At 43.3% G+C, this 25,590-nt stretch overlaps 1 protein-coding gene across 2 annotated transcripts; it reads right to left on the reverse strand.

The window, feature by feature from the left end:
* Nucleotides 1-684: 684 nt before the first annotated feature.
* GTF2H3 (general transcription factor IIH subunit 3) lies at nucleotides 685-25,576 on the reverse strand. 2 transcript variants are annotated; one of them, XM_047828203.1, is made up of 13 exons: nucleotides 25,491-25,576; nucleotides 22,247-22,326; nucleotides 14,910-15,016; nucleotides 12,995-13,161; nucleotides 10,742-10,804; nucleotides 9,822-9,851; nucleotides 9,646-9,674; nucleotides 7,298-7,372; nucleotides 6,167-6,220; nucleotides 3,008-3,076; nucleotides 2,474-2,609; nucleotides 2,326-2,362; nucleotides 685-2,239 (listed from the first exon to the last, which is right to left on the reverse strand). In XM_047828203.1, exons 1-13 carry the CDS (start codon nucleotides 25,501-25,503, stop codon nucleotides 2,170-2,172), a joined length of 930 nt encoding a protein of 309 aa, XP_047684159.1. In that variant the 5' UTR covers nucleotides 25,504-25,576; the 3' UTR covers nucleotides 685-2,169. The 2 variants fall into 2 exon arrangements, with proteins under 2 accessions (XP_047684159.1, XP_047684160.1); XM_047828204.1 differs by lacking the exon at nucleotides 25,491-25,576 and adding an exon at nucleotides 25,131-25,483.
* Between the last annotated feature and the right edge of the window lie 14 nt (nucleotides 25,577-25,590).

The following is a 25,590-nucleotide window of genomic DNA, read 5'->3' on the forward strand; positions in this document are numbered from 1 at the left end:
TTCCACCAGCTTGCTTTATCCAATGAAAATACCAAATAATTAAAATTTTGCTAATCTTGCTCACAAAATAACAAGCAAACATCAAATCTTTCTTCTAATAGTTTCAGACTTAGAAACTTGGCATTAAATACTTCACACCAATCTATTATTACGCAGTATTTCTAACAATATTTTCATATACAGTTTTAGCCAGATTTGAAATTAAAGTTCTTCAGAGCCTCCTTGTTAGGTCACTTGGTAGAGCATGTGACTCTTGACCTTGTGGTTATGAGTTCAAGCCCCACATTGGGCATAGAGCTTACTTAAAAGAAATAAAATAGGGGTGCCTGGGTGGCTCAGTCGGTTAAGCATCTGACTTGGCTCAGGTCATGATCTCACAGTTTATGAGTTCGGGTCCCATGTCGGGCTCTGTGCTGACAGCTCAGAGCCTGGAGCCTCCTTCGGAGTCTGTGTCTCCCTCTCCCTGTGTCCCTCCTCTACTCAGGCTCTTGTCTCTCCCTCTCTCTCAAAAATAAATAAACATTAAAAACTATTTTTTTAACACATTAAAAAAAATAAGTAAAAGTTCTTCAGAGTTGAATAAAAACTTGACTGACATTTGACCAAATCCAGTTAAAGTACAAACTTTAAGATAAGTTGAGTTAGCATGAAACAAACAATAAGAGAAAATGACTTAGGCAAATATGAAAATTTAAATTATTTTATTATAAAAATTTATATAAACCATAAAAACAACAGTTAAAAACAAAGCCTAAACAGAATTAAGCCAGTACACAAAACATTTCAAACAAAAACCTGATCAGCTTCCTTGAAATTATTCGTCTTTTGGGTATCTGATGACTCCTAGACCTAAAACAGCGATTTCCATTACTCTTAGGCTATGAAGTATTAAATAGTATGTTTAAAAGACAAACCAGATTTTCGAACTTAAGGATTCACAAATACTTGCCAGGTGACCACCAAAATCTGTGTGTAATTAACAAAGTTATAAATCCAGAATACAAAATCTACCCGAAATCATCTAACCAAGTACCAAACTACTTAAACGAGACTCAGCTTCTGAGATGGCATAAAGAGAAAATTAGAATCTTCAGGTTTTTGTCAGTATACACCTGTTTGTTTTTGTCAATATACTTTTAAAAACAAATCAAACCAGCCACCATTCCTGAAAGCCCTTCTTACATTGTACTGGAATTTGAAAGGACTTCTAATAACTTCAAGCTCACATAAAAAAATAGGGTTTTTTTTCTCATTGAAATTACAAATAATTTTTCTTCTGAACCTTTAGCATTTGTCAGTAGTAAACCCAAAGCTTCTAGAGAACAGTTCTCCAACATTATTGCTTTTTTTTCCCCCCTCATTACAAAAGGAAAGAATTCTATCTGGGGGACAACACTGAACCGTAAAAAATCCATTCTCCCCAAGAGAGTCCCCCTCTGAACCCAGACACCGGCTTTCACAAATCAGCTCTCACACAACTATCTCTGAAGAAAAAGTTGCCGCCAGAGTCCTGCACCCACTCTCCTCACTCACTCGAGATCGGACTTTGCACTTATTCGGTGACAAACTGTTATTATTTGGATGACTGTGTCCAGACACGTAATGATGTCAGAGAAAAGAAAAAATATCTGTATCTGAAGCTAATCTGAATCTCGACAATCGGGAGTTTATTTACATGACTACTGTAAAAGTCAGCTGTGGAATCAAGGAAGATGGTCTATGTTGACTAATGCCAGCACCGCACGGTTGCTTTCTCCAAAACTGCACTCAAATTTCACGGGTCGTGCATTCACAGTAAGAACCTAGTCACGGGTAACAGAGTCCAAAGCCTGTGATCAGTCAGGACGGGCTGACTGACAAATGAGCACCTCATTTAAAAAAAAAAAAAGTCACTAACTAATTTGTGCTTTCTTCTCCCTTTGTGGCCAAAAACCAGTCAGAAATGATTTGGGGTACATTGCATAGAATGACTCCCTCAAAAAAAGCAGTCTCCCAAAAGCACAGGACGAGGATAATGGTTTAGAAATCTTTCCTGTAAGAAATTTCAGTAAAAATTATCCTACACATGCTGTATTTTTTCAGGGCCTTCCCAACACAGACTCTGCCATACAATTTCTATTCATAGACTCGAAAAGATGGGCAGAGTGTGGGGGCGGGTGGATCTTACGATCATGCTGATGCTTTCAGTTTCTTTTTCTTGGCCTTCAGCACCGGAGGCAGCGAAATCTTAAAGGCTGTCCTGAAATGACACAGAGGACCACACTCTTCAGTGCTCTAGACTTTTCCAGTGTGAGCCAGCCACACAGCCTGGCGGGGGATACTTACTCGCAGGTGGTGCAGATAGGACTGAAATTGCAGAATACTGTAAATTGAACGGACAAAATAAACAGGATGTTGGAAAAAACCAGTTATTTTCTGACCATCCCCCACCCCCGCACAACACACAAAAGGACAACCCTGTGCTTGAACTTACTTGACAAGCACACAGAACAGACATAGCCAATTTCAATAAGATTTCGATGACAGAAGCAAGCAGCCCGGTAGTCCACGTGAATCGGGGGTGGGAGGATTAACTGAGATCTTTGATCTTGATCGGGAAGAAAAACCCACTGGGGGGGGTGGGAAAAGGCAAGGAAGATAATTTTATTTAGAACATGGGGGAAAAGTAACCAGAAGTCAGGATATAAATATCAAATATTAGCCAGTGAACACTGAGGAGAATAAATTAGGATCTTCCTTAAAAGTCTATCAAGAAATGCATTTTTATCCATCTCCCAGCGACCCAGCACATCCACACGCAGGCACCGTTCTGTGAACAGTCCTACAACCTTCTGCACACAGCCGCCTCCAGAGACCACCTGAAGTGCGTGCACCCTTGTAGGTTCCAAACCCCCGGGGCCACCATTTGCTCCTTCTTCTTCCAATTACTAGCCTCAGCCACCTTGCTCCCATTCATTCCCCAGGAAACGGGGTCTGTCCCTCGGACTCCAGGTGTCAGGCTCCTTACCAGTAAATACTGCAGGAGGGAGGGCATCTGAGGCACCTTCAAGTACAGTCCCCCTGTGATGTCACAGGCCTGCAAGACATACAGAGGGCTCTCTGCCGAACTGGCACGTGCTTAAGCTTTTCTAGAGGGATGGAATTCTCACCAGGTCAGGTCTCCAAAGGAGGATATGACTGAGCAAATCAAAAGGGAATGGTCTCCCAGGGTGAGGGAGGACCACAGGCTTCCCGCTACCTCTCCAGGTTTCCAGCTATCTTCTCCCCCGCCCAGGCACGCCACTCTTTCGCCCTTTGAAGACCTCAGTGTAGCACAGTATATGCCCTTTCTCCTGTGTTGGCTACTGATAAAATCTTTATTCCCGCCATGTTTACTCGTTTTCATTATATTTTTTAGCAACAGCTTTGAGATACTTCATAGGCCATAAAATTCAGCCTTTTAAAGTGTGTAATTCACTACTTTTTACTGTATTCAGCGTTACGCAACTGTCACCACTATCTAGATCCAGAACATTTCCTCACTCCAAAAAGAAACCCCGTACCTGTTAGCAGTCACTCCCACCCCCTTCCTCTAGTCCTGGGCTACCACTAGTCCACTCTCTAGCTCTATGGATCTGCCTATTCTGGACACTTCGGATCAACGGATTTAGGCAACATGGGTCCTTTCCTTAGCGTCGTGTTTTCAAGGTTCATCCGCGTTGTGGCACGTTATCAGCACTTCATTCCTTTCCATGACCAAATGCTATTCTATTGTATGGTTATACCACAATTTGCTTAACCCCATTCATCTGTTGACGGACGCTTGGGTTCAAACGGGGGAAGACAGAAGAGTCAACCAGGTAAGTAAACGCAGAAATAACGTCACAAGTTATCATTTCTATGAAGAAAAATGAAGCTGGGTAAGGGGACGGGGAGTGACACTAGACAGTCAGGGAAGGCTTCTCTGAGGAGGTGACTCAACTGAGGAAAAGCCTCAGAGGCAGAGGGAACAGCAAGTGCAGTAAGCCTCAGGCTGCAGCGGGCCTGTGGTTTGAAAGCAACAGCAAGGAGCCCGGTGTGGAAGTGGGAGACGCCACGCGGACAAAAAGATACCCGGAAACCGTATCGCGTAGGGAGTACAGATGGCCACGGGAAGACTCTGGGTTTTAGTCCATCCCGCTGGGATGCCACGGGAGGGTTTTGAGCAGGTGGGTGACAAGATCTGGTTTGAAAGCTTCATTCTGACCGCTGTGCTGAGAACCGACTTGGGTGGGCGTCAGCAAGGAAACAGAGGCCAGTCAACAGATCTTACAAGCTTCCGCTTGAGTGGTAGTAGTGAAGCGGAAGACATACGGTGGGATTCAGAGACTATTTCAAAGATCAAACCGACAAGATTTGCAAGGGTAGGAAAGGAGAAGAAGAGAAGAAACAAGTTAGAGTCAGAATTTTGGCCTGAGGGGCTGACGGTCTGAGCTGCCAGTCGCTGGGATGGGGATGCTCCTGGGAGGCAGCATGAAAACCTCAAGTTCCGATTTTGACATGTGAAACCTGACATGCTGCTGGCGGTCCAAGGGGAGATGCCGCATATACAGCTGAATACTCAAGTCTGGAACTCACAGAGCCTGTGTCTGACCCACGCATATAAATGTGAGGGCCAGGGAGGCAGAGCTGGGATTTTTTCCTTTTATTTATTTTTTTTAATGTTTATTTATTTTTGAGAGGGAGAGAGAGGGAGGGAGGGAGAGAGAGAGAGAGGAGAGAGAGAGAGAGAAACAGAGCGTGAGCAGAGGAGGGGTACAGAGAGAGGGGGAGACACACAATCCGAAACAGGCTCCAGGCCCCGAGCTGTCAGCACAGAGCCGACGCGGGACTCGAACCCACAAACCTCCAGATCGTGACCTGAGCTGAAGTCGGACATTTAACTGACTGAGCCCCCCAGGCGTCCCGCAGAGCGGGTATCTAAATTCATGGCACAGGCAAGATCTTCTAGGAGTTAGCAGACACTGTGTAGGCTGAAATGTGCAGTTAAAACACATACTCAACCTTTTTGGTTTTTTAATTCTGAGATATAACCATACGCATAACACTATACATACATAACATGGAAGTATGGTTTTGATACAACGAACACCATGTACCTATCACCAAGTTTAAGAAATAGGACCGTTCCAGAACCTCTGACTCTAGTGTACTTTCCAACTGTATCTCCTACTCCGCAACCTCAGTAGTAACCTAAACTCCGCGTTTTCCAGTTTTGTGCTGTTAACTGATCTTTTAGGAAATAATATTTCTTGTGGTCAAAAAACATTTATCCGAAGTTCGGCAGTATCTTTAGTCTTCTTCCCCCCCTTTATGATTTAATTAGACCTCTTTTCCACACGTTTGATTAAAAAGCAACATCCAACAGTGCCATCCAACAGAAATATAACGTGGGCAATAATGAGAAATTTAACATTTTCTAGCCGCATAAAAAAGGGGAAAAAACAGATAAAATTAATTTTAATAACATTTTATTTAACTCAATATATTCAGAGTATTATCGTTTTAACATGTAATCAATACAGAAATCTTTACATTCTGTTCTTCATACTACGTCTTTGAAATTCACTGTGTATCTTGCACTTAACGGCACATCACGGTTCAGACAAGACTCATTTCAAGAGCTCAACAGCCATGTAACTATCACGTAGGACAGCACAGATGTGGAGTTATGATCCAGTCTTTATAAAATGCTCTACTTGGTGATCATTCTTCCACCTATACCTTGTGTAGAGAGAGATCTGTCACGCTGTTCGCCTAAGATTAACAACGGTAATTTGAAGACGACAGGATTTGAAGGGATTTTTTTTCCCCCTTTAAAAAATACTTTCCTGTGTCATTGAACTTCATTTCAATGTGTGAGTCACTTTACAGAACCAATCAAAGTCACGGTGTGGAGCATAAACAAACATTTTAAAGGAACCAGAGAGCCGTTCACCTGAAACTGCTGTGATGCCGCGTGTCAACTATACTTCAGTGAGAAAAATAAACTAAAACAAGGACCAGGAGATGCGAGTGCTCCAAGCTGCAGCAGCACACAGGCTAACCCTACAACCGGGTGCAGGCCGGTGAGAAGCATTCACAAGAAATCAAGAGAGCACACCATGCTCCCTGGACCACCACCACCGCGCTTTCCTTGAACACGTACCTGTTGGAGGAGTCCTGAATCCGAGTCTAGAACACAGGCATCGATCAAAATATTCTGAAACGAACATTCCGGAAACATTATAAGAGGAATAAGAATGACTAGCTTGCATCGGGTAACTACTGTGTGCTACACTCCTCTCAAAATGCCTTATGTGATCCACAGGATGACTCTACAAGGTAGATACTGCGCATCTGCAGCTGAAGCACCCAGGCCTTGGCCAGGCTGCGGTCACAGAGCCGGTAGAAGGCAGTGCTGTCACCTGCCCCCTCCAGTCTGCCTGTCCCCAAAGCCCACGGTCTTTCACTATGGCATGCGGCTGCTCCAACACGGAGAATATTAGGCATGGACGTGGGAGCATTTGGGGCTTAAAACTGAAGTTTTAAGAAAGTTATTTTTAACATGTCAAAGAAGAAAATGTCTTAGTGATAATTCATTTGAATTTGTGAAAATTCACTCAAATATTTGCAAGGTAAAAATATCAAATCTTTCTAAGACCTCCCCACGCAAACAGATAGAGAAACTGAGGCAAGGTATGGTGTGAATTGCAAACTAGGGATTCTTAGCCCGAGGCCCAAAGATGGGTCCAAGGATGGGCTAGACAAGGGTTCCATGAATTCCATGAAACTAAATGCAAAACTGGGTTTCAGAGTACCTTTTTCTGGGGACCCCGCAGATTCTCATGGGCTCCAGGACCCAAAACAAAGAAACGACTAGTACAAAATATGAATTCCAGATTCCTAATCCACTGATAAGGCCAGTTAGTCAGACTACCTTTCTATGTACGTCATTCAAAAAATAAAATTAATTCCTTCATAAGGAAACAAATATTCTTTAAAAAGAATGCTCTCCCTAGCGGGGGGAGGGGGAAAGAGAAAGAGAAAGGCAGGCAAACTAAGAAACAGACTCTTAACTACAGAGAACTAATGGTTACGGGGGGGGGGGGGGGGGGGGGAGGAGGGGGGAGGAGGGGGGGAGGGAGGAGGGGGGAAGGGTGGGGGAAACAGGTGATGAGCACAGGGTGTCATGTGAGTGCTGAATCCCTAGACTGTACCCCCGAAACTAGTATTACACTGTATGGTAACTAACTAGAATTTAAATAAAAATTGAAAAGAAAAAATACTCCCAATTCACCTGCTTCTGTGCTGCGAAAATGACATTCATGAAGTTCATGTACTGCAGTGCGCTGTCTTCCGCAGCCTTAATCACCTGGAAATCATATCCACGTGAATACCTTGTGGGCACAGCCGAGTTCTCACCCACACGTCAACACAATGTACAGCAGACACAACCAGTGCAGCTGGTTGAATTAGAATTCATCTGCCTCGTTACCATTATTACATACTATCTATAGCATAAAGATGACTGCAGCAATTTCCCCTAGACCCTACCGCTCAAGAGAGGATCCTTGTTTAATAGTTTCTAGAGAGCACCTGTTGGGGCACATATATACACTCACACCCAAAATACACATACACACACACACACACACACACACACACACACACCAGGATGATCACCTAGTGTTCAGGAAACTGCTCTTTTTTTAAAAAACAAACTCTATACCCAATGTGGGGCTCAAACCCACGACCCCAAGATCAAGAGTTACGTGCTCAGGGCCCCTGGGTGGCTCAGTCGGTTAAGTGTCCAACTTCGGCTCGGGTCATGATCTCACAGCTCGTGGATTCCAGCCCCGTGTCGGGCTCTGTGCTGACAGCTCAGAGCCTGGAGCCTGCTTCCGATTCTGTGTCTCCCTCTCTCTCTCTGACCCTCGCCTGCTCACATTGTCTCTCTCTCTCAAAAATAAATAAGCGTTTAAAAAAAAAAAGCCACATGCTCTACCATGCAGGGACCCCCTGCAATCTGCATTTTGATTCCACAGTACGTGGGGAGGAAATCTCGTATCAATGAATTTGGATGTACATCCTCCTTCGTGCTGACTTCATAGATTTCTGCTCTCTAACCAATTATCTACAGAGGACACTGAAGCAGTTTCCAATCCTGAGTTTTAAACAGTGCTTTCATGAGCACCCACATACACGCTTTACGTGACCCCGACTAGCTCCTAAAGTAATCAGGGAGATTGCTAAAGTATATGCACATTAAATCTTGACGTCTTACTGGACGTTGATACTTCTGCACTTCCTAGGAAGGCTGCACGACTTCTCAAGCGCTAACTGGCCATCCACATTCCTTCTTCTGCAGATTGCTCATATCGTCTACCCGTTTCTTTACAGTAAACCTTAACTTCTAAAACTTAGTTTAGAGCCCTTTTTCATTTTTAGAACCATGACATTAATTCTCTCTTAGGCAGCTATGCTGAAAATACTTTTCCTAATAGTTTTCCTTTCCTTCTTGTTTTGGGGGTTTATTTTTTTTGAGGTCTTCAGGTTTTCTTTAAAGTTTCACACCATGCTCAGCAAGGTCCTTCCCTATCCAAGATGCATATAAACAGGTATTTTCTTCCAGTGCTTTTATGACTTGAATTTTTACAGTGAAATGTTTGATTTACTAGATTTATTTGATTTGATTTACTAGATTTAGATGTGGGCATGAGATCTAGGTTGGTTTCCCCCCAAATAGGCCCATTACCTTCAACTCAATAATTCATTTTCTTGCCACAAACTTAAGGGCTTCCTTTCCACAAGTCAAAGAACTCCATTGACCTGGTTTTTCTCTGGATTCTAGTCTTTTCCATTTACCCTGTGTCTACTACTGTGCCAGAATCACAGTGTTACTACAGGTTTGCCATGTGCTTTAATGCCTGACAGGGCAAGCTCCTGCTTATCATTCTCTTTCAGAAAGCATTTGTCTGTTCTCACTGATTTATTTTTCCAGATAAACTGTTGAATTTCTTTTTTTTTTTTAAGATTTTATTTTTAAGTAATCTCTACATTCAATGTGGGGCTCAAACTGACAAGCCAAGATCAAGAGTCACACACTCTACCAACTGAGCCAGCCAGGGACCCCTTACTCTTGAATTTAATTCCCCCCATTCTGCCATGAAAAATTTAAAAAAACCTCATTAATATTCTGAGAATGCATTAAATTTATAGTTTAACTTTGGAAAAATTGACATCCAAGAGTAAAATTTGGCTCTCCATTCAATTCTCTCATGTCTCTCAGAATTTTAGTTTTTCATCATAATCAGTTTTACACATTGTTGATTTATTCTGGATATTCAATATTTATTATAAATGGGTCTTGGGGCACCTGGCTGGCTCAGTTGGTTAAATGTCTGTCTAGCTCTTGATTTCGGCTCAGGTCATGATCTCACGGTCATGTGTAGGGCTCAGCACTAATAGCGTGGAGCCTGCTTGGGATTCTCTCTCTTCCTCTTTCTCTGCCCCTCCTTTGCTCTCTCTCTCTCAAAATAAGAAAACTAAAAAAATAAATAGATAAATGGGTCTTACTTCCCGTTATGCTTTCTAATAGGCTGCCATTGGTATATAAACACAGTACTGATTTTTTCTTAATCTTACCAAAATCCTCGATTTCATTTCTTGATTATCTATAAAAAGATAAAAACAGATTACAATTTAACTGAATCTTATTAAACGTATTATAAGGTTTTCCAACCAATTATTTTAAACAGTCCACCAAAATTATAGCAGTAAGATAAGGATTACAGGCCTCACAAAAAACCATAGACTCCTACCTTTAACCTCCTTGTTCATTCTATGAATATCTTATTTTTTTAGCATTAAGGAATTTTAAAATATTATTTGATTTCATAGATATTTATAGTAAACAGGAAAATAACCTCAAATTTTAAATCAATCCAGCATCCACTTAGCTGAAAAAAGAAATGCTCCACTTCCCACGATAAACACACAAGAGTGATTGGGGGTTTCCAATTACCAACCGCAATTAACTGGGCTTTGTAACCTGACCAAAACATGATCTTTGTCCCAGAATATTAAAATTACCAGGATATGATCCTTCTGTGATTGTCCACCACATCCTACATGTGAATATACTGGGACCACCAGTAAGTCAATAAGCCAGATAAGGTAAGGAATGTGAAAACCACACACAGATGAGAGGCACCCCCAAAGCCCAGGACACAGGAATCTCTCAATACTCTCCCAAACAAAGAAATCAAATTACACAAGACTGGGAGAACATCACACAAACACAGACAACATCAAAATGCTCAGGAAGGTGTTCACTCTACGCTAAATTCAAATAACCTGTGGGCCTGTGGAAAAACCGCTCACGAATTAAGCCTCAGGATCAGTAAACGGCTCCTATAATCAAACACACTGTTACTAATTTACAGAAGGCAGAAGAAACAAACACACCCACCCCAGGCTGCAAGATACAAGCACCCCCAAGAATCTGCTGGGAGCAGGACATACTAGAGAACATCAGAGTTTTCCTTTTTTTACATTTCAAGTTTTTACAGCTTATTTTAAAAATGTTCTAAAGCCAAGATAAACTATTTTTTGATTACCCACCACTTTAGAATACTCAAGCCTTTCACTAATATGGACACCCAAGGTTCTCAAAATTATCACAAGAAAGGTATGTTTCATGCCCAAGACACCTTCTGAACGACTAAAATGCCAAGGATACAGCAAAGAGCTTTGGCGAGGGATCCCGCCAGCAGAGTTTCCGTATGTTGACCCTTTATGTCACCTGCAAATAATAATAAAGTTAAAAAGTCAATTACTGGGCATTTTCTTGGACTAAAATAATTTTCAAACCAAAGCATTCATCGTGAATAAAACCAGACAACATGTCCAAATCAGGTTTAAAAACACAGAGAGAGATCTGTTCTCAGTATTGCTTAAATAAGCAATTTTTAACATTTTCTCAATTTAAAATATTCTGAGGGGATACAAAGTCTCAGTTTGGGATAAGTTCTGGAAATGGACAGTGGTGATGTTTGTGCACCATGTTAATGTACTTAATGTCACTGCACCGTACATTTTTAAATGGCTAGAGAGTAAATTTTATGTGTATTCTGCCACAATAAAAAATAAATAGAAAACACCCTGGGGTTATCTGGAAAGGTTCAGGTTTGTTATGACCTAAAAGGTAAGAAAGGTCATGTACAGCACCTGATCGGAGTCTCTCTCTCCTCCGTCCCATCACCCCTCTGCCTCCCGCCCTTGGAGAGCTGCCTGGCTTGTGGATAGCGGGTCGAGCAAGCCCTCTAGCTGTGGCAAGCAGGGACGATGCTGGCAACTTATTTGACGCCTTGAGTGAAAAGAGTTAAGCAGTTCAAGAGGGTGGAGATCCCAGACGGACATCTGGCCTGCAGCTGGTCCTGGAGCACTGATACCCCCGCCCGTGGGTGAGGTCAGACCAGGAAAGGTCTTGAACACCATACTGAAAAGTTGAGACTTTACCCTGGAGGCCAGTGGTTCTTGAAGTGTGATTCTGGAACCAGGTATGGGAGCATCACCCAGGAACTTAACAGACACACAAATTCTTGGGACCACCCTCGACCCACAGAACCAGAAACTGCAGGGTGGGATCCAGCATTTTGTTTTAACAAGCCCCCAGGCGACTTTTACCAGCTTTACTGGGGTATAACTGACAGATCATAAAATTCACTCCTTTTAAGAAAACAATTCAGTGGTTTTTAGTAAATGTAGAGAGTTGTACACAATTACCACAACCCAATTTCAGAACATTTCCTTTTACCCCAAAAGATCCCTTCGGCCGGTCCCAATCGCATGGTGCTGCCCCGGCCCCAGGAAACCACGAACCTACTTCCTGTCTCTAAAGAATTCCCTTTCCCTTCCAGGTGATTCTGACACAGGCTACGGTTTAAAAAACACAGCCTACGGGCAATAGGGAACCAGTAACAGCCTTTAAGCCAGGAAACAGCAGCTCTGATTTTCAGAAAGATAACTATGAGTGGAAAGACCTGAATGGGGACAGACAGAAGTCAGTGAACAGAAGCCACTACAGTGATCCAGAGGAGCAGTGCTCAACCTGAGCAACTGTGCCCTATAGGGGATATTTGGCAAAGTCTGAGACATTTGGTTATCACAACTGGGGGATGTTATGGCATCTAATGGGTCTAGGCCAGGGATGCTGCTAAGTATCCTCCAAAGCACAGGGCAGTTCCCACAACAGAGAATTATCCAGCCCAAAATGCCAACGGTGCTGGGGTTGAGCCAGACGACAGAGAATTGGGAGGCAGATTTTGGAGGTACTTCTAAGGCTAAACTAATGGGATATCATGGCTGACTAGATGGTGAATGTGAGCAGCAAAGAGTCAAAAATGAACGCTTTGAATTTGGAAACGTAGGTGGAGGGGTGTGGCAGAAACTGGGGGTGGAAATGGCGGTGTGACTGGGAGGGAAAGATAATGAACCTAGTCTGGGGTGTGTCAGCCAGACTGTGGACCCCTCTGTGGAGACATTTGCTGGAAGAAAGGCTACATTAAAGATAAAGACTGGGAAGTGTTCACATAGAAATGACAATTAAAGATAAGAGCGGATGAAAACACACAGAGGAAGAAAAAAGAAGAATATAATGTGCAGAATTAAAAAACCTATTTTTTTATGGGACAAGATGAAGGAAAAGTCAGAGATGGAAGAATGGTCCTAAAAAGAGGAGAAACAGGACAAAAGGATATCCTTAGACGCTAAGAGTGTGTTTCAAGAAGTAGAGGCTGGCGGACAGTGGGAGAGGCTGGCGAGGTCAGGCAACCGGGGCTCAGGCTTGGATGAAAATGATTTTACAAAAGAAAAGAGAGAGAACGCAAGTAAACAGTCCCAGGAACCCCAAATCTCTCGACTTCGAGCCTCAAGGACCTCCACATTCAACTGTCGATTGTACAAATATATAATGGGCAAAGAAATCCATTACTCTTGGTCATGAGATCTTTAATTTCTTCAGCAATGACTTCATTCGCTGCTGTGAACAACTCGTATTTGCCGTCTTTGCTCCCTGAGGGGCTGAATTCAGAAGGAGGGTTGCCGGGGTCTCCAAAGAAGTCTCCAAGTCTGCCATTCTTCCCAGGATATAAGAATCGACTGAAACGGGGGGGGGGGGGGGGGGGAGGGGGGGGGACACGAGTTACACCAGGACTCTGCCCTCACTAAACACCCAGATGAAATTCAGCACAGAAAACAAACAAAAACCACGCCAATTCTGCCTCGCAAGATTCTATAATAATTGGCAAACGCGAGTCTACCACCAGAGAGTGTTTCAATGATCCCTCTGTTTTCTCAAAAGTGAGAGGAAATAAAGCCGGTCCCAGTCTCTCGACATGCTTCGAGGTGGTTCTCATCCTGCTTTCTCAGATGCCAGTCGGGAGGAGAGTCATACCAAATTCTATCTTAGGGCTGGTTTATTATTTGAGGGGTATTCACCTACCCCCCCGTAATACAAATCTGGTCCAAGGGCCCCTGAAAAGATCCTCCCAGTGCTTCATGATTTTTATAGTAATCCTGTAAAACACAGCTTTAATTTTTCTAACAACTGACCACTGTGCCTTTTCTAGTTTTTCTTTTGATATCTTAACCGAATCAGTGAGGTCTTTTACATTCAATTTTGAGAAAACTGCATGGTGATCATGGGAGCGAGGGCACTTACTTGGTGGCTCACGGGCTCTTTCGACACAGCCGAGAGAGCAGCCCCAAGAAACGAGGACGGAGGACCACCCACCTCATATGAAACAGGCCGGTACACGAGAGTCACTTCTCCCACAATGTGACTGACACCTAGTTAAGACACACAAGAAGTGTGTCTTGCCCGGAGAATCAGATTCTATGGTCAGTGTATGCGCACAAAGTAAATATGGTCAAAATTAACAGTGAAAATATGTACCGTGTACATGGTCATGTCTGCAGGGAAGCTGCACACCTACACACCCGTCCCGACGTGACTCACGTGCAGCCAGGTTCTACACTGGTGTTAGAAAAGGTCACTGTTGGGGCGCCTGGATGGCTCAGTTAGTTGAGTATCTGACTTTGGCTCAGGTCATGATCTCATAGTTTGTGGGTTCAAGCCCCACATCGGGCTCAGTGCCGACAGCTCGGAGCCCGGAGCCTGCTTCGGATTCGGTGTCTCCCCCTGTCTCTGCCCCTCCCCTACCTGTGCCCTCCCTCTCTCGAAATTAAATAAATAAACATTAAAAAAGACAGAAAGATAGAGACAGAAAGAAAAGAAAAGGAAAGAAAGAAAAAAAAAGAAAAGAAAAGAGAAAAGAAAAGAAAGGAAAGGAAAGGAAAGGAAAGGAAAGGAAAGGAAAGGAAAGGAAAGGAAAAGGAAAAGAAAAGTTAACTGTTTCTTCTGCTGAGCACCAGATGGGACAGTTGGCCTGGGTTAAAAGCCTACATAACAAGAAAAACCCTCATCTGTAAACACCAGAATCACACCCGGAGCAGTAAAATATTACACTCTGAGAAGTATGCAGGAGTCAAGACTGGCTGAGAGAAAGCGGAATCACACCTGCCCTCTGGAGCAGACCCACAAGGACAACAGGGATAGGAGCTACCTGCCCCACTTGATAATTCTCCCTGTTCTTTGCCTACAGAGTATGGCTGGCTCCATGTAAGTTACCTGTGCACATGATGCAACTCTATTAGATGTCAGCTAATGAGGTTTCCGACATTCATTCCTTTCAAAGGTACACGTACTGATTCTTGACGCTGTTAGTACTGTTCAACGCTATAGAAAAATACTTTTTTTTGCACTACAGGAAAGGAACAGTACATGCCGACTGGCATCAAAATCTCACAAGTGTGAAGCATTGAACAGGTACTCACGACAGTCATACCTTTCTTGAATGTGACTTGCTATCACGGCAAGTTTGTTGGAACGATTCATGAATAAATGAGAATTTCCCAGCACCATCACAGCATCTATGCATTTTGATAAAGTAAACTGTTGAAAAATAGAAACCAGAAGAAAAGATAAAGCAGCTACCCAAATAACTAGGTTAGGTCTTGAAATGATAAAGACTTCATTTAAATTTTAGACAATTATTCACTGCTGAAAACTCGCTCAGGAACCCCCTCCTCCAAAGCCATAAACCAAAACACTTGAAAATTAGTTTTCTAATTTTATTTATCTGAAATGATTTCTACATCAGTGCATTATTCCACAAATATTTTCTGTACAACATTTAAGGAAAGCAAACATGTTACACATTCTATGATAAAATTACTAGAAAACTACCACCACGCAGAACAGATGATTAATATACATACCGATTAAATTGGTGATTTGTAAAAGTTTTCCATTCACTCATTCACTAAGTATGCTAAGCACCTGTTATATGCCAGGCAAAGATCCCTTCTTTCATCGAGCTTACATTTTCTTAAGCACTAATATTACTAAAACATGTAGGTGCATATATTTATAATCCTGGAATAAAGCATGTTTCTCTTAAAGGAAAAAATACTTCAGGCAGCAAATAAAACACTGATAAATTCCACTTTATTTAAAAAAAGTACAACAAACCTATTAAAATTTCTATATGGCAAAAAAGGTGACTATAAACAAAAGTGAAAGGCAAATTACAAACTGGAAAAAAAAATGCAATATATGACAAGCAAAAGGTGAACTTTCTAATATAAAGAGTATCCACAAATCATTAAAAAAAATAATACCCAGAGAGGAAAATGTGCAATGCCCCAACAGAGAATGGGCCATCAAATATACTAAAAGCAAACTGAGATAACTTTTATGGTACATCCTATGGGCAAAAGATAAAACAAGGAAAGAGAGAAGTGCCAGGGTGACTCAGTCAGTCAAGCATCTGCCTCTTGATTTCAGCCCTGGTCGTGATCTCACCTTTTGTGAGATCAAGTCCTGCGTTGAGCTCCGTGCTGACAGCACAGAGTATGCTTGGGATTTCCTCTCTCTCTCTCTCTCTGCCAAGCCCCCGTCTCTCAAAAATAAATAAATAAACTTAAGAAAGAACAGGGGGGCACCTGGGTGGCTCAGTTGGTTAAGCATCCGACTCTTCGTTTCGGCTAAGGTCATGATCTCACAGTTTGTGAGTTTGAGCCCCGTGTCTGGCTCCACACTGACAGTGCAGAGTCTGCTTGGGATTCTCTCTCTCCCTCTCTCTGCCCCTCCCCTGCTTGTGCTCGCTCTCTCTCTCTCTCTCTCTCTCTCTCTCAAAATAAATAAGCTTAAAAATTTAAAAACAAAACAAAACAAAAACAAGGCAAGAGAATATCTTATTTGGGTACAAAAAAAAAAAAAAAAAAGGAATTCTCATATACCACTGATGAGAGTTCAAAATAAAAGTTTTTTGAGGCGTAATAGGGTAATATGCAGTCATGTGCTGGTCTATACGATGGAAAACTATTCAACAACAATAAAAAGGAATGCATTACTGTAACAACTTGGACAGATCTCAAAATCATTATGCTGAGTAAAGAAACGAGACCAAAAGAAATCCCACTACATATTGTTTGATTCCATTTATATAAAAATCCAGAAAATGCAAACTAATCTATAATGACAAAACAGATGACTGGTTGCCCAGGGGCAAAGACCAGCAGAGAGAAGTAGGCAGGATAAAGGAACATGATGAAACTTCTGGGGGGGGGGGGTCACAGATTAATATGTTCATTATTTTGATTGTGATGATAATTTCATGAATGTATACATATACAAAAACATGTCAAACTGAACACTTTAAATATATGCTATCCATTGCATGTCAGTTATATCTCAATACAGCTGATTTTAACTTTGATTTTTCTTTTTATTTACTTTTTTTTTTAAGTGTGCTCTACACCCAACGTGGGGCTTGAACTCAAGACCCCAAGATCACAAGTTGCATGCTCTACCAACTAAGCCAGCCAGATGCCCCTGGATAAAGCTGACTTTAAAAAAGACACCATTGGGGTGCCTGGGTGGCGCAGTCGGTTAAGTGTCTGACTTCAGCCAGGTCACGATCTCGCGGTCCGTGAGTTCGAGCCCCGCGTCGGGCTCTGGGCTGATGGCTCGGAGCCTGGAGCCTGTTTCTGATTCTGTGTCTCCCTCTCTCTCTGCCCCTCCCCCGTTCATGCTCTGTCTCTCTCTGTTCTGTTCCAAAAATAAATAAAAAATGTTGAAAAAAAAATAGTTTTAAAAAAGACACCATTAAGAAAATGAAGAGACAGGTCACAAAGTCATAGGTCCGGAGAAAATATTTGTGAATCATATACTTGGAAAAAGACTTACATCCAGAATATATGAAGAATTCTTACAATTCAGTAATAAGAAAACAAACAGCCCAATTTTAAAATTGGGCGTAATAACTGAATATGCATTTCAACTAAAAAAATATGACAGGGCACCAGGGTGGCTCAGTCTGTCAATTATCTGACTCTTGATCTCGGCTCAGGTCATGATCTCATGGTATGTGAGATCGAGCCCCATGTCAGGCTCTGCACCGACACCATGGAGCCTGCTTGGGATTCTCTATCTGCCCCTCTCTCTGCCCTTCCCCTGGTCACAGTCTCTCTTTCTCTCTCAAAATAAATAAATAAACTTAAAAAAAAAAAGAAAATATGATGCTTAATAAGCATATACTATATACATAATACACATACATTATATCTGTATATATAATAGTCATGAAGGAAATGCAAATTAAAACCCCAATGAGATACCACTACTTACTTACCAGAATGATTATTTAAAAAAAGACATGTGTTGGCAAGGATGTGAAGAAACTAGAACTCTTACACACCTCTCAAAGGAATCGAAAACGGCGTACCCACTCCACTCTTTAAGTCTGGCAGCATCTTAAAAAGTTAAAACTAAACTTACCACATGACCCAGCAACTCAACTCATAGGCATCTAGCTACTCAAGAGAAATGCAAACATACGTCCACACAAAGACCTGTTTGAGAATTATTTGAGCATTATTCCTAAGAGTCAAAAAGTGGAAACAATCCAAACGTTCGTGAACAGATGAACAAGAGGTATAGCCACACAATAAAATACTATTCAGTAATAAAAAGGAACCGGCAATACGTACTACGACATGGATGAACCTCAAAAATATTATATTAAGTGGAAAACAAAATCAAAATAGTGCATATAACCAAAACTCACCCAATAGGAAAAAGATCATTCAAAACTTTAATAACCATTAAAAATTTAATTCATAGTTTAAAACCTCCCCCAAAAGCAAACTCCAGGCCCAGATGATTTCATTGGCATTTCAAGAATGGACACTTGGCGTGCCTGGGTGGCTCAGTCAGTTAAGTGTCTGACTTTGGCTCAGGTCATGATCCCTCTCTTCTCGAGTCTGAGCCTGCGTCAGGCTCTGTGCTGACAGCTCAGAACCTGGAGCCTGTTTCAGATTCTATGTCTCCCTCTCTCTCTCTGCCCTTCACCTGCTTGCACTCTGTCTCTCTTGCTCTCAAAAATAAACATTTTTTGGGGTGCCTGGGTGGCTCAGTCGGTTGAACGTCCAACTTCAGCTCAGGTCATGATCTCGCGGTTCATGGGTTCGAGCCCCGCATCAGGCTCTGTGCTGACAGCTCAGAGCCTGGAGCCTGCTTGATTCTGTGTCTCCTGCTCTCTCTCTGACCCTCCCCTGCTCATGATCTGTCTCTCTCTGTCAAAAATAAATAAACATTAAAAAAAATTTTTTTAATAAATAAAAATAAACATTAAAAAAATCTTTTTTAATTAAAAAAAATAAAATAAAAAAATAAAGAATTGATACCAAATTCAAAATAATCTGTTCCAGAAAACAGAAAAGAAGACTTCCCAATTCATCTTACGAAGCCAGTATCACCCTTGTGTCAAAACCAGCCAAAGGTGGGGCGCCTGGGCGGCTCAGTCGGTTGAGCGTCTGACTTTGGCTCAGGTCATGATCTCGTGGTTCATGGGCTCGAGCCCCATGTCGGGCTCTGTGCTGACACCTTGGAGCCTGGAGCCTGCTTCGATTCTCTGTCTCTCTGTCTCTGTCTCTGTCTCTCTCTCTCTGCACTCCCCACCCCCCGTCAAAAATAATATAAACATTAATTTCTTTTAATTTATATGGAAATGCAAAGGAACTAGAATAGTTAAAAAAAATAATTTTGAAAAAGAAGAAGAAAGTGGGAGGAACCAGCCAGCTGGAGCCCAAGACTTACTATCTAGCTATCGTAATCAACACTCTGTGGTACCGGTGGAGGGAGAGACAGAGAGCACAAAGGAACAGAAAGAGCACCCAGAAATAAACCCACACAAGTACCCAAGTGATTTCTGACGAGGCTGCAAAAGCCATTCAGTGGGGAAAAGGTAATCTTTTCTTTTTTTTTTTTTTTTATTTAAATTTTTTTTTTCAACGTTTTTTATTTTTGGGACAGAGAGAGACAGAGCATGAACGGGGGAGGGGCAGAGAGAGAGGGAGACACAGAATCGGAAACAGGCTCCAGGCTCCGAGCCATCAGCCCAGAGCCCGACGCGGGGCTCGAACTCACGGACCGCAAGATCGTGACCTGGCTGAAGTCGGACGCTTAACCGACTGTGCCACCCAGGCGCCCCAAGGTAATCTTTTCAAATCTGGCGCCGGAGCAACTGGATTACACAGAGGCAAAAAAATGAAAGCTCAACTTAAATTTCACAGCTTGTTCAAAAAAAAAAATTCAAAGTGGATTGTGGATTTATTTGGTCGTTTTCTCTAGGATTTCATTTTTAAGTAATCTCTACCCACCCCCCCCCAACGTGAGGCTCGAACTCTCGACCCGGAGATCATGAGCTGCATGCTCTGTGGACTGAGCCGGCCCTCCTGGATTATGCATTTACACGTAGAACGTTTCACAGAAAACGCTGCAGAAAATCTTTAAGACCTAGAGCAAGGCTGAGAATTCTTATAGCACCAGAAGCACAAGCCGTATTTTTTAAATATCGAGAAACCGGACTTGATCAAAATTGAATATTTTCTGCTCCGTGAGAGGCCACCAGAAGAGGATAAAAAGACAAGCTAAAGCTTGGGAGAAAATACTTGCCAACAAGATATCTGACAAAGGGCTTGTATCTAGGACATGTTTTTCAAATCTCGAAATTCAATAGTTAAAAATAACCCTAACACCCCAATGAGAAAATGGACAAACGACATGAAAAGACACATCAGGAGGCCGATCTGTATGGCAAATAAGCCTACGAGAAGATGTGCAACATGTCTAGCTATTAAGGAAATGCGATTAAGACCACAATAAGGTGGCATTCCACGCTCATTACAACGGCTAATATAAAAAACAGCGACCACATCAAACGCCGGTGAGGAGAGGGACAAACGGGATCCCTCACGCTTGCTGGTGGGAGCGTACAGCCATTCTAGAAAACAGTACAGCAGTTTCTCATCCAACCAAACGTGTGATCACCAGGCAGCTGCGATCCTGGACATTCATCCCACAGAAATGAAAACTGACATCCACCCAAAAACCCCCATTCAAATTTTCGGACCAGCTTTTTATGTAGTAACCAAAACCTGAAGAAAACCACCCAAATGTCAAAGCTTTACCAGGTGAGTGACGAAACGAGCTGTGGGATATCATTCCGCGGAACACTGCTCAGCAATAAAAAGGGCAAACTTTGATACATGGAACAACCTGGATGGATCAAGGGCATTCTGTTTTGTTTTTAAATGTTTAATTTTATTTTTGAGAGAAAGAGCACGCATGCGTGGAGCGTGGGGTAGGGCAGAGACGGGGGGGTGGGGGGTGGAGCAGATAAAGGATCCAAAGTGGGCTGTGCGCTGTCAGCAGGGTTCAAACTCATGAACTCCAAGATCGTGACCTGAGCCGACATCAGGCGCTTATCCGACTGAGCCAGCCAGGCACCCCAAGAGCATTCAGTTGAGTGAAAAAAGCCAACCTCAAAGGCTACACACTTTATGACCTATTTACGCAACAGAACTATAGCACTAGGGAACAGATTAGATCAGCATTTATTAGGGTTTAGGGACCAGGGACTGTCTAAAGTGTAGCAACTATATTATTATTGCTATTTTTTTTAATTTGAGAGAGAGAGAGAGAATGCATGACTGGGGGAGATGGGTGGAGGGGGAGAGAAAGAGAGAGAGGCAGAGAGAGAGAGAGAGAGAGAGAGAGAGAGAGAGAGAGAGAGAGAATCTCAAGCAGGCTCCACTCCCAGTGTGGAGCCCAACATGGGGCTCCATCCCACGACCCTGGGATCATGACCTGAACCGAAAGCAAGAGTTGGACACTCAACCAACTGAACGACCCAGATGCCCCAGGTGTAGCAACTATAAAAGGAACACAAGTGACAAGGCGCCCGCATGGCTCAGTGGGTTAAGCATCCTACTTCAGATCAGGTCATGATATCACAGTTCACAAGTTCGAGCCCCACATCAGGCTCCCATGCTAACAGCTCAGAGTCTGGAACCTGCTTCCGATTCTGTGTCTCCCTCTCTCTCTGCCTCTCCCCTGCTCACACTGTCTCTCTCTTTCAAAAATAAATAAACATTCAAAAAAAGTAAAAATAAAAAAAAAGGAGCACTGTGATGAAACAGCTCTCGTCCTGACTGTGGTGGTAGTTCCACAGATACATGCGACAGGGACAGCATAGCACCGCACATACACACGCATGGATGGGAATCTGTTGTGATCTGAATAAGGTCTGAAGAGCACACTGGTGTCAGTTTCCTGGCTTCACTCCTGTACTTGAGATACAGGAGGTGTTACCACTGGAGGAAGCCGGAGCAAGTGTGCACGGGGCCTCTCTGCACCATTTTTTTAACAATTTCTTATGAGTCTGTAATTATTTCAAAATAAAATACTTCAAAATAGATTTTTTTTTAAAGGCCTACATATTGCATGGAATACGCGAAATGTCCAGAGAAGGCAACATAGAGACAGAGAGCAGATCACTGGTTGCCTGCAACTAGGGGGTAGAAGCACTGACTGTGAACAGGCATGAGGGAACTTTTTGGGGGTGACAGAAATATCCTAAAATGAAATTGTGGTGGTGGTTACACTATTTTATTGTGATTTTTACTAAAAAAGCATCGAATTGTACATCAGAATGGATGAATTTTATGGTATGTAAAGGACTTTACCATAGCTGATTTTTTTTTTTTAAAAAAAAGCAATATAAACACACACTCAATTAAACCAGAATTATCCAAAGGCCTCCTCAAGCAATCTTACCTGAGATTCCTTTAATCCTTGTTTCCCCCACCAAATTGGGTTGGTATCAACTATGATAACCAGAAGATTCAATTCATCTTCTGAAAATATTAACAAAAAATAAAAACGTTAGCGTCATGGAAGCATAGCAAAGCTAACATTCCCAATTTGTAAATTAAACCCACAGCAGGCACCACCACTTGCCTTTACATGTGTATCAACCTACAATCATGAAATTAACAAAAGGCCATGTTCTTTTAATAATCTAAAGCTCTGTGGGCCCTGAGCAGGCTCTTGCCTGCTCTCTGCACCACTACATCTTTGATGCACTAGAACAGAAGCTCCGTGAGGGGGGGGGGGGGGGGGGGGACTCTTCCTCCTCTGCTTGTAGCACAACTGCCTAACATGTGGTAGACGCCCAATAAATACCTAATAAACGAAGCCCAAATATTCATTTTAAATGCCTGGTCAAGGACAGAATGCACCGATTAACCAGTTAATATGCAATAGTGATAGAATTTCAGGCACGGAGGGGTTGAAGGGAGACACTGGACTCAGTTTGGCCTCAAGTCTATCAAATATACTAGCAGCAAGGCCAACTGTGATTTGGAACCGAAATTTTTTTTAACTAGGCTCCACGCCCAGGGCAGAGCCCAACACTGGGCTTGAACTCACAACGCTGAGATCAAGACCTGATCTGAGATCGAGGGTCAGACACTTAACCCAGTGAGCCACCCAGGCACCGCAGGAACCAATTTTTAAAAGGTGAAAACCAAAGAGGGAAAAGCAATTGCTATGTAAAGATTTTACTGGGAATAGGCTACTCTCCAAAGTTAGGCACAACTAGACAGGCTAACAACACCATGAATTCATTCAACGAACACTGACACTAAATACCAGTGTCAGGTGCTGGGGATCCTGGGTTCAAGCCCTCAAGGAGTCTAAATTCTAACTGAGGTGAGAGACACACAAACCCGTAAGTCCTTGCCGTTATGAAAAACCCAGGATGCTCATTTAATAGCAAAAAGCAATAACGCCCTTCCTGCCCCCCATACCTTCTTCCTGCAGTTCCACCTCCTGTATCGGGATAATCCTCACTCCTTCGGAGATTTCCGCTCACATATCCAAATCCTATTTACCCTTCAAAGCCCTAAACCAGTGCTACCTCTTTCCTCCAAGAACCCTCCTCAGGTCTTCCAACAGGTCCTGTCTCCCCCAGCTGAGGACAGGAGTCCTCTGCATCAGCCACTGGCACATGTTAATACTAGAATCACATTCTGTGCTAACATACTGAGGGAAATATCTCTCATCAATTATAACACGTACCCTCTCTCTCTTTTTTAAATGTTTACTTACATATTTTTTAGGGGGAGAGAGGGGCAGAGAGAGGGAGACAAAGAATCCCAAGCAGGCTCCAAGCGGTCGGCGCAGGGCCCGATGGGGGGCTCAAACATACGAAGCGTGAGATCATGACCAGAGCCGCGATCAGGAGTCGGGCGCTTAACCAACTGAGCCACCCAGGTGCACCTCTTTTTTTTTTTTTCCTTTTAACATTTAACAGTTGCTAAAAGCAGGACGGTATCTTATGACATTTCTCTTAGTGGTATCCTGAATACAAACGCATCTCATCATCGGTAGCGTCTTAGAGGACCTGAAGTATGGCATTCCTGCTCTGCAAATGAAAGTAACTTTCGCGAAGTCACACGGCCCGCTGGCAAGTAGCAAAACACCCTGCTATGAAGACGGGTCTGCGGGACTCTAAAGACTAGCTTTTCAATGCCTCACTGTCCGCTTTGACCCTCTTTTAACGACACTCAGAACTCACCGCCTCATTTCACAGCTAGTTGTGTTTCTGATCTCTGTTGCCAGCTCTGCTAAATCTAGCCCACCAGACCGGACTCCTTACAGAGTGACGATTTTTGCTAACCCTAGGGTGAAATAACACATGCAAACCACACACACAAAGACGCCTAGCACAGAAGCCGCACTTAGTAACTGTCTTTCACAGGACTTCCTGTGAAAGACACGCCTCCACCCGTAAGCCCACACTCCTTTGGCCTCATTCCCCATGAGGCCCCATCCCACAATTCTCAAGGTCACTCCTTGCCACCACCCGAAGACAAAGACAAAGTGCTGCCTTTCAGGAGAGACGGGTATCCATACACACGGCACTGCCCTGTGATTTTTTCCTTCTTTGGGCCACGCCAGGCCTGCCTCTCTCACAGCCCTGTGGTATCTTAAAAAAAGATAAAGGAAGCATGGGCAGTTGTTACAGCCTCTGAAATGATCTATTTCCACTCTTGCTGCCACAGTCCCTTCTCCACACAGCAAAGTGACCTTTTAAAATTATAAATCAGGGACGCCTGGGTGGCTCAGTCGGTTAAGCGTCCGACTTCGGCTCAGGTCACGATCTCACGGTTCGTAGGTTCGAGCCCCATGTCGGGCTCTGTGCGGACAGCTTGGAGTCTGGAGCCTGCTTCAGATTCTGTGTCTCCCTCTCTCTCTGCTCCTCCCCCACTCATGCTCTGTCCCTCTCTCAAAAATAAATAAATATTTTTTAAAAGTTTTTGAATTATAAATCGGATTGTACCAACTCTTTGCTTGAGACCCTACAATGGCTTCATATTACACTTAAAAACAAAGCTCAACCTCTTTACCTTGGCCCACAAGGGCCATGCATCTGCCTAGTTCTCTGATCTCACCCTTCTAGCTCATTTCACTTCCACCACGCTGGTCTCTTTTTTTTTTTTCCTTAAGACATTAGGCTCTACAACTGATAGTTTAACGTATGGACGAAAGTCTCTCCTTTCTATCCCTCAAGTTCCCCATTTCCATCTCACTGTAATGCAGTGGCTCAACTTGCCACGGCGCCTTCGCACAGTCATTCAAGACTCCGTTTCAGTACCTGAGCTCTTATCTGAAGTAGATGCGCCTCGACCATCCAGTATATCGTCTTCACACCTCTTGTCACCCTTCGAAGCTATTATTTACTTGCCTACTGTCTGCCTCGCCCACTAGACTGTACCCTCCCCGAGGGCCCTTGCCTGTCATGTTCTCAGCCGTACTGCGCAGCGCATGAAATAACGCCTGGCACACAGGACGCCGTTCAGAAATATTTACTGAATAAATGAATTCTTTTGCTACTCCCCTAAAGACCAAACAGGTTGCACCCGGCCCCCGACATAATGCTCCACCTGGGTGGTCCTGGCCAGGCCGAGCCCGCCCAGTCCCGGGGTCGGGGGGTCCCTCCCAGCACGGCCCTCACCGTCTGACACCATGGCAGCCAGGATCCCCCCACGCCCCGGCAGCAAGCAGTCAAGTACTCCTCCCGGTCCTGGGCACCCCGACTTCCGGCGCCGCAGCGT

This window comes from Prionailurus viverrinus, chromosome D3 (assembly GCF_022837055.1).
Source record: "Prionailurus viverrinus isolate Anna chromosome D3, UM_Priviv_1.0, whole genome shotgun sequence".
NCBI lineage: Eukaryota > Metazoa > Chordata > Mammalia > Carnivora > Felidae > Prionailurus > Prionailurus viverrinus.

Bases quoted from the DNA above. Each gene is read 5' to 3' on its own strand.
- GTF2H3 (XM_047828203.1), bottom strand. The intron at 10,805-12,994 runs GTAATGGATTTC...TATTATTTGCAG, and splicing joins TAAAGATCTCATGACCAAGA to GTGACATAAAGGGTCAACAT. The intron at 9,675-9,821 runs GTAGGAGTCTAT...ATCTTTTTATAG, and splicing joins AATGAACAAGGAGGTTAAAG to ATAATCAAGAAATGAAATCG.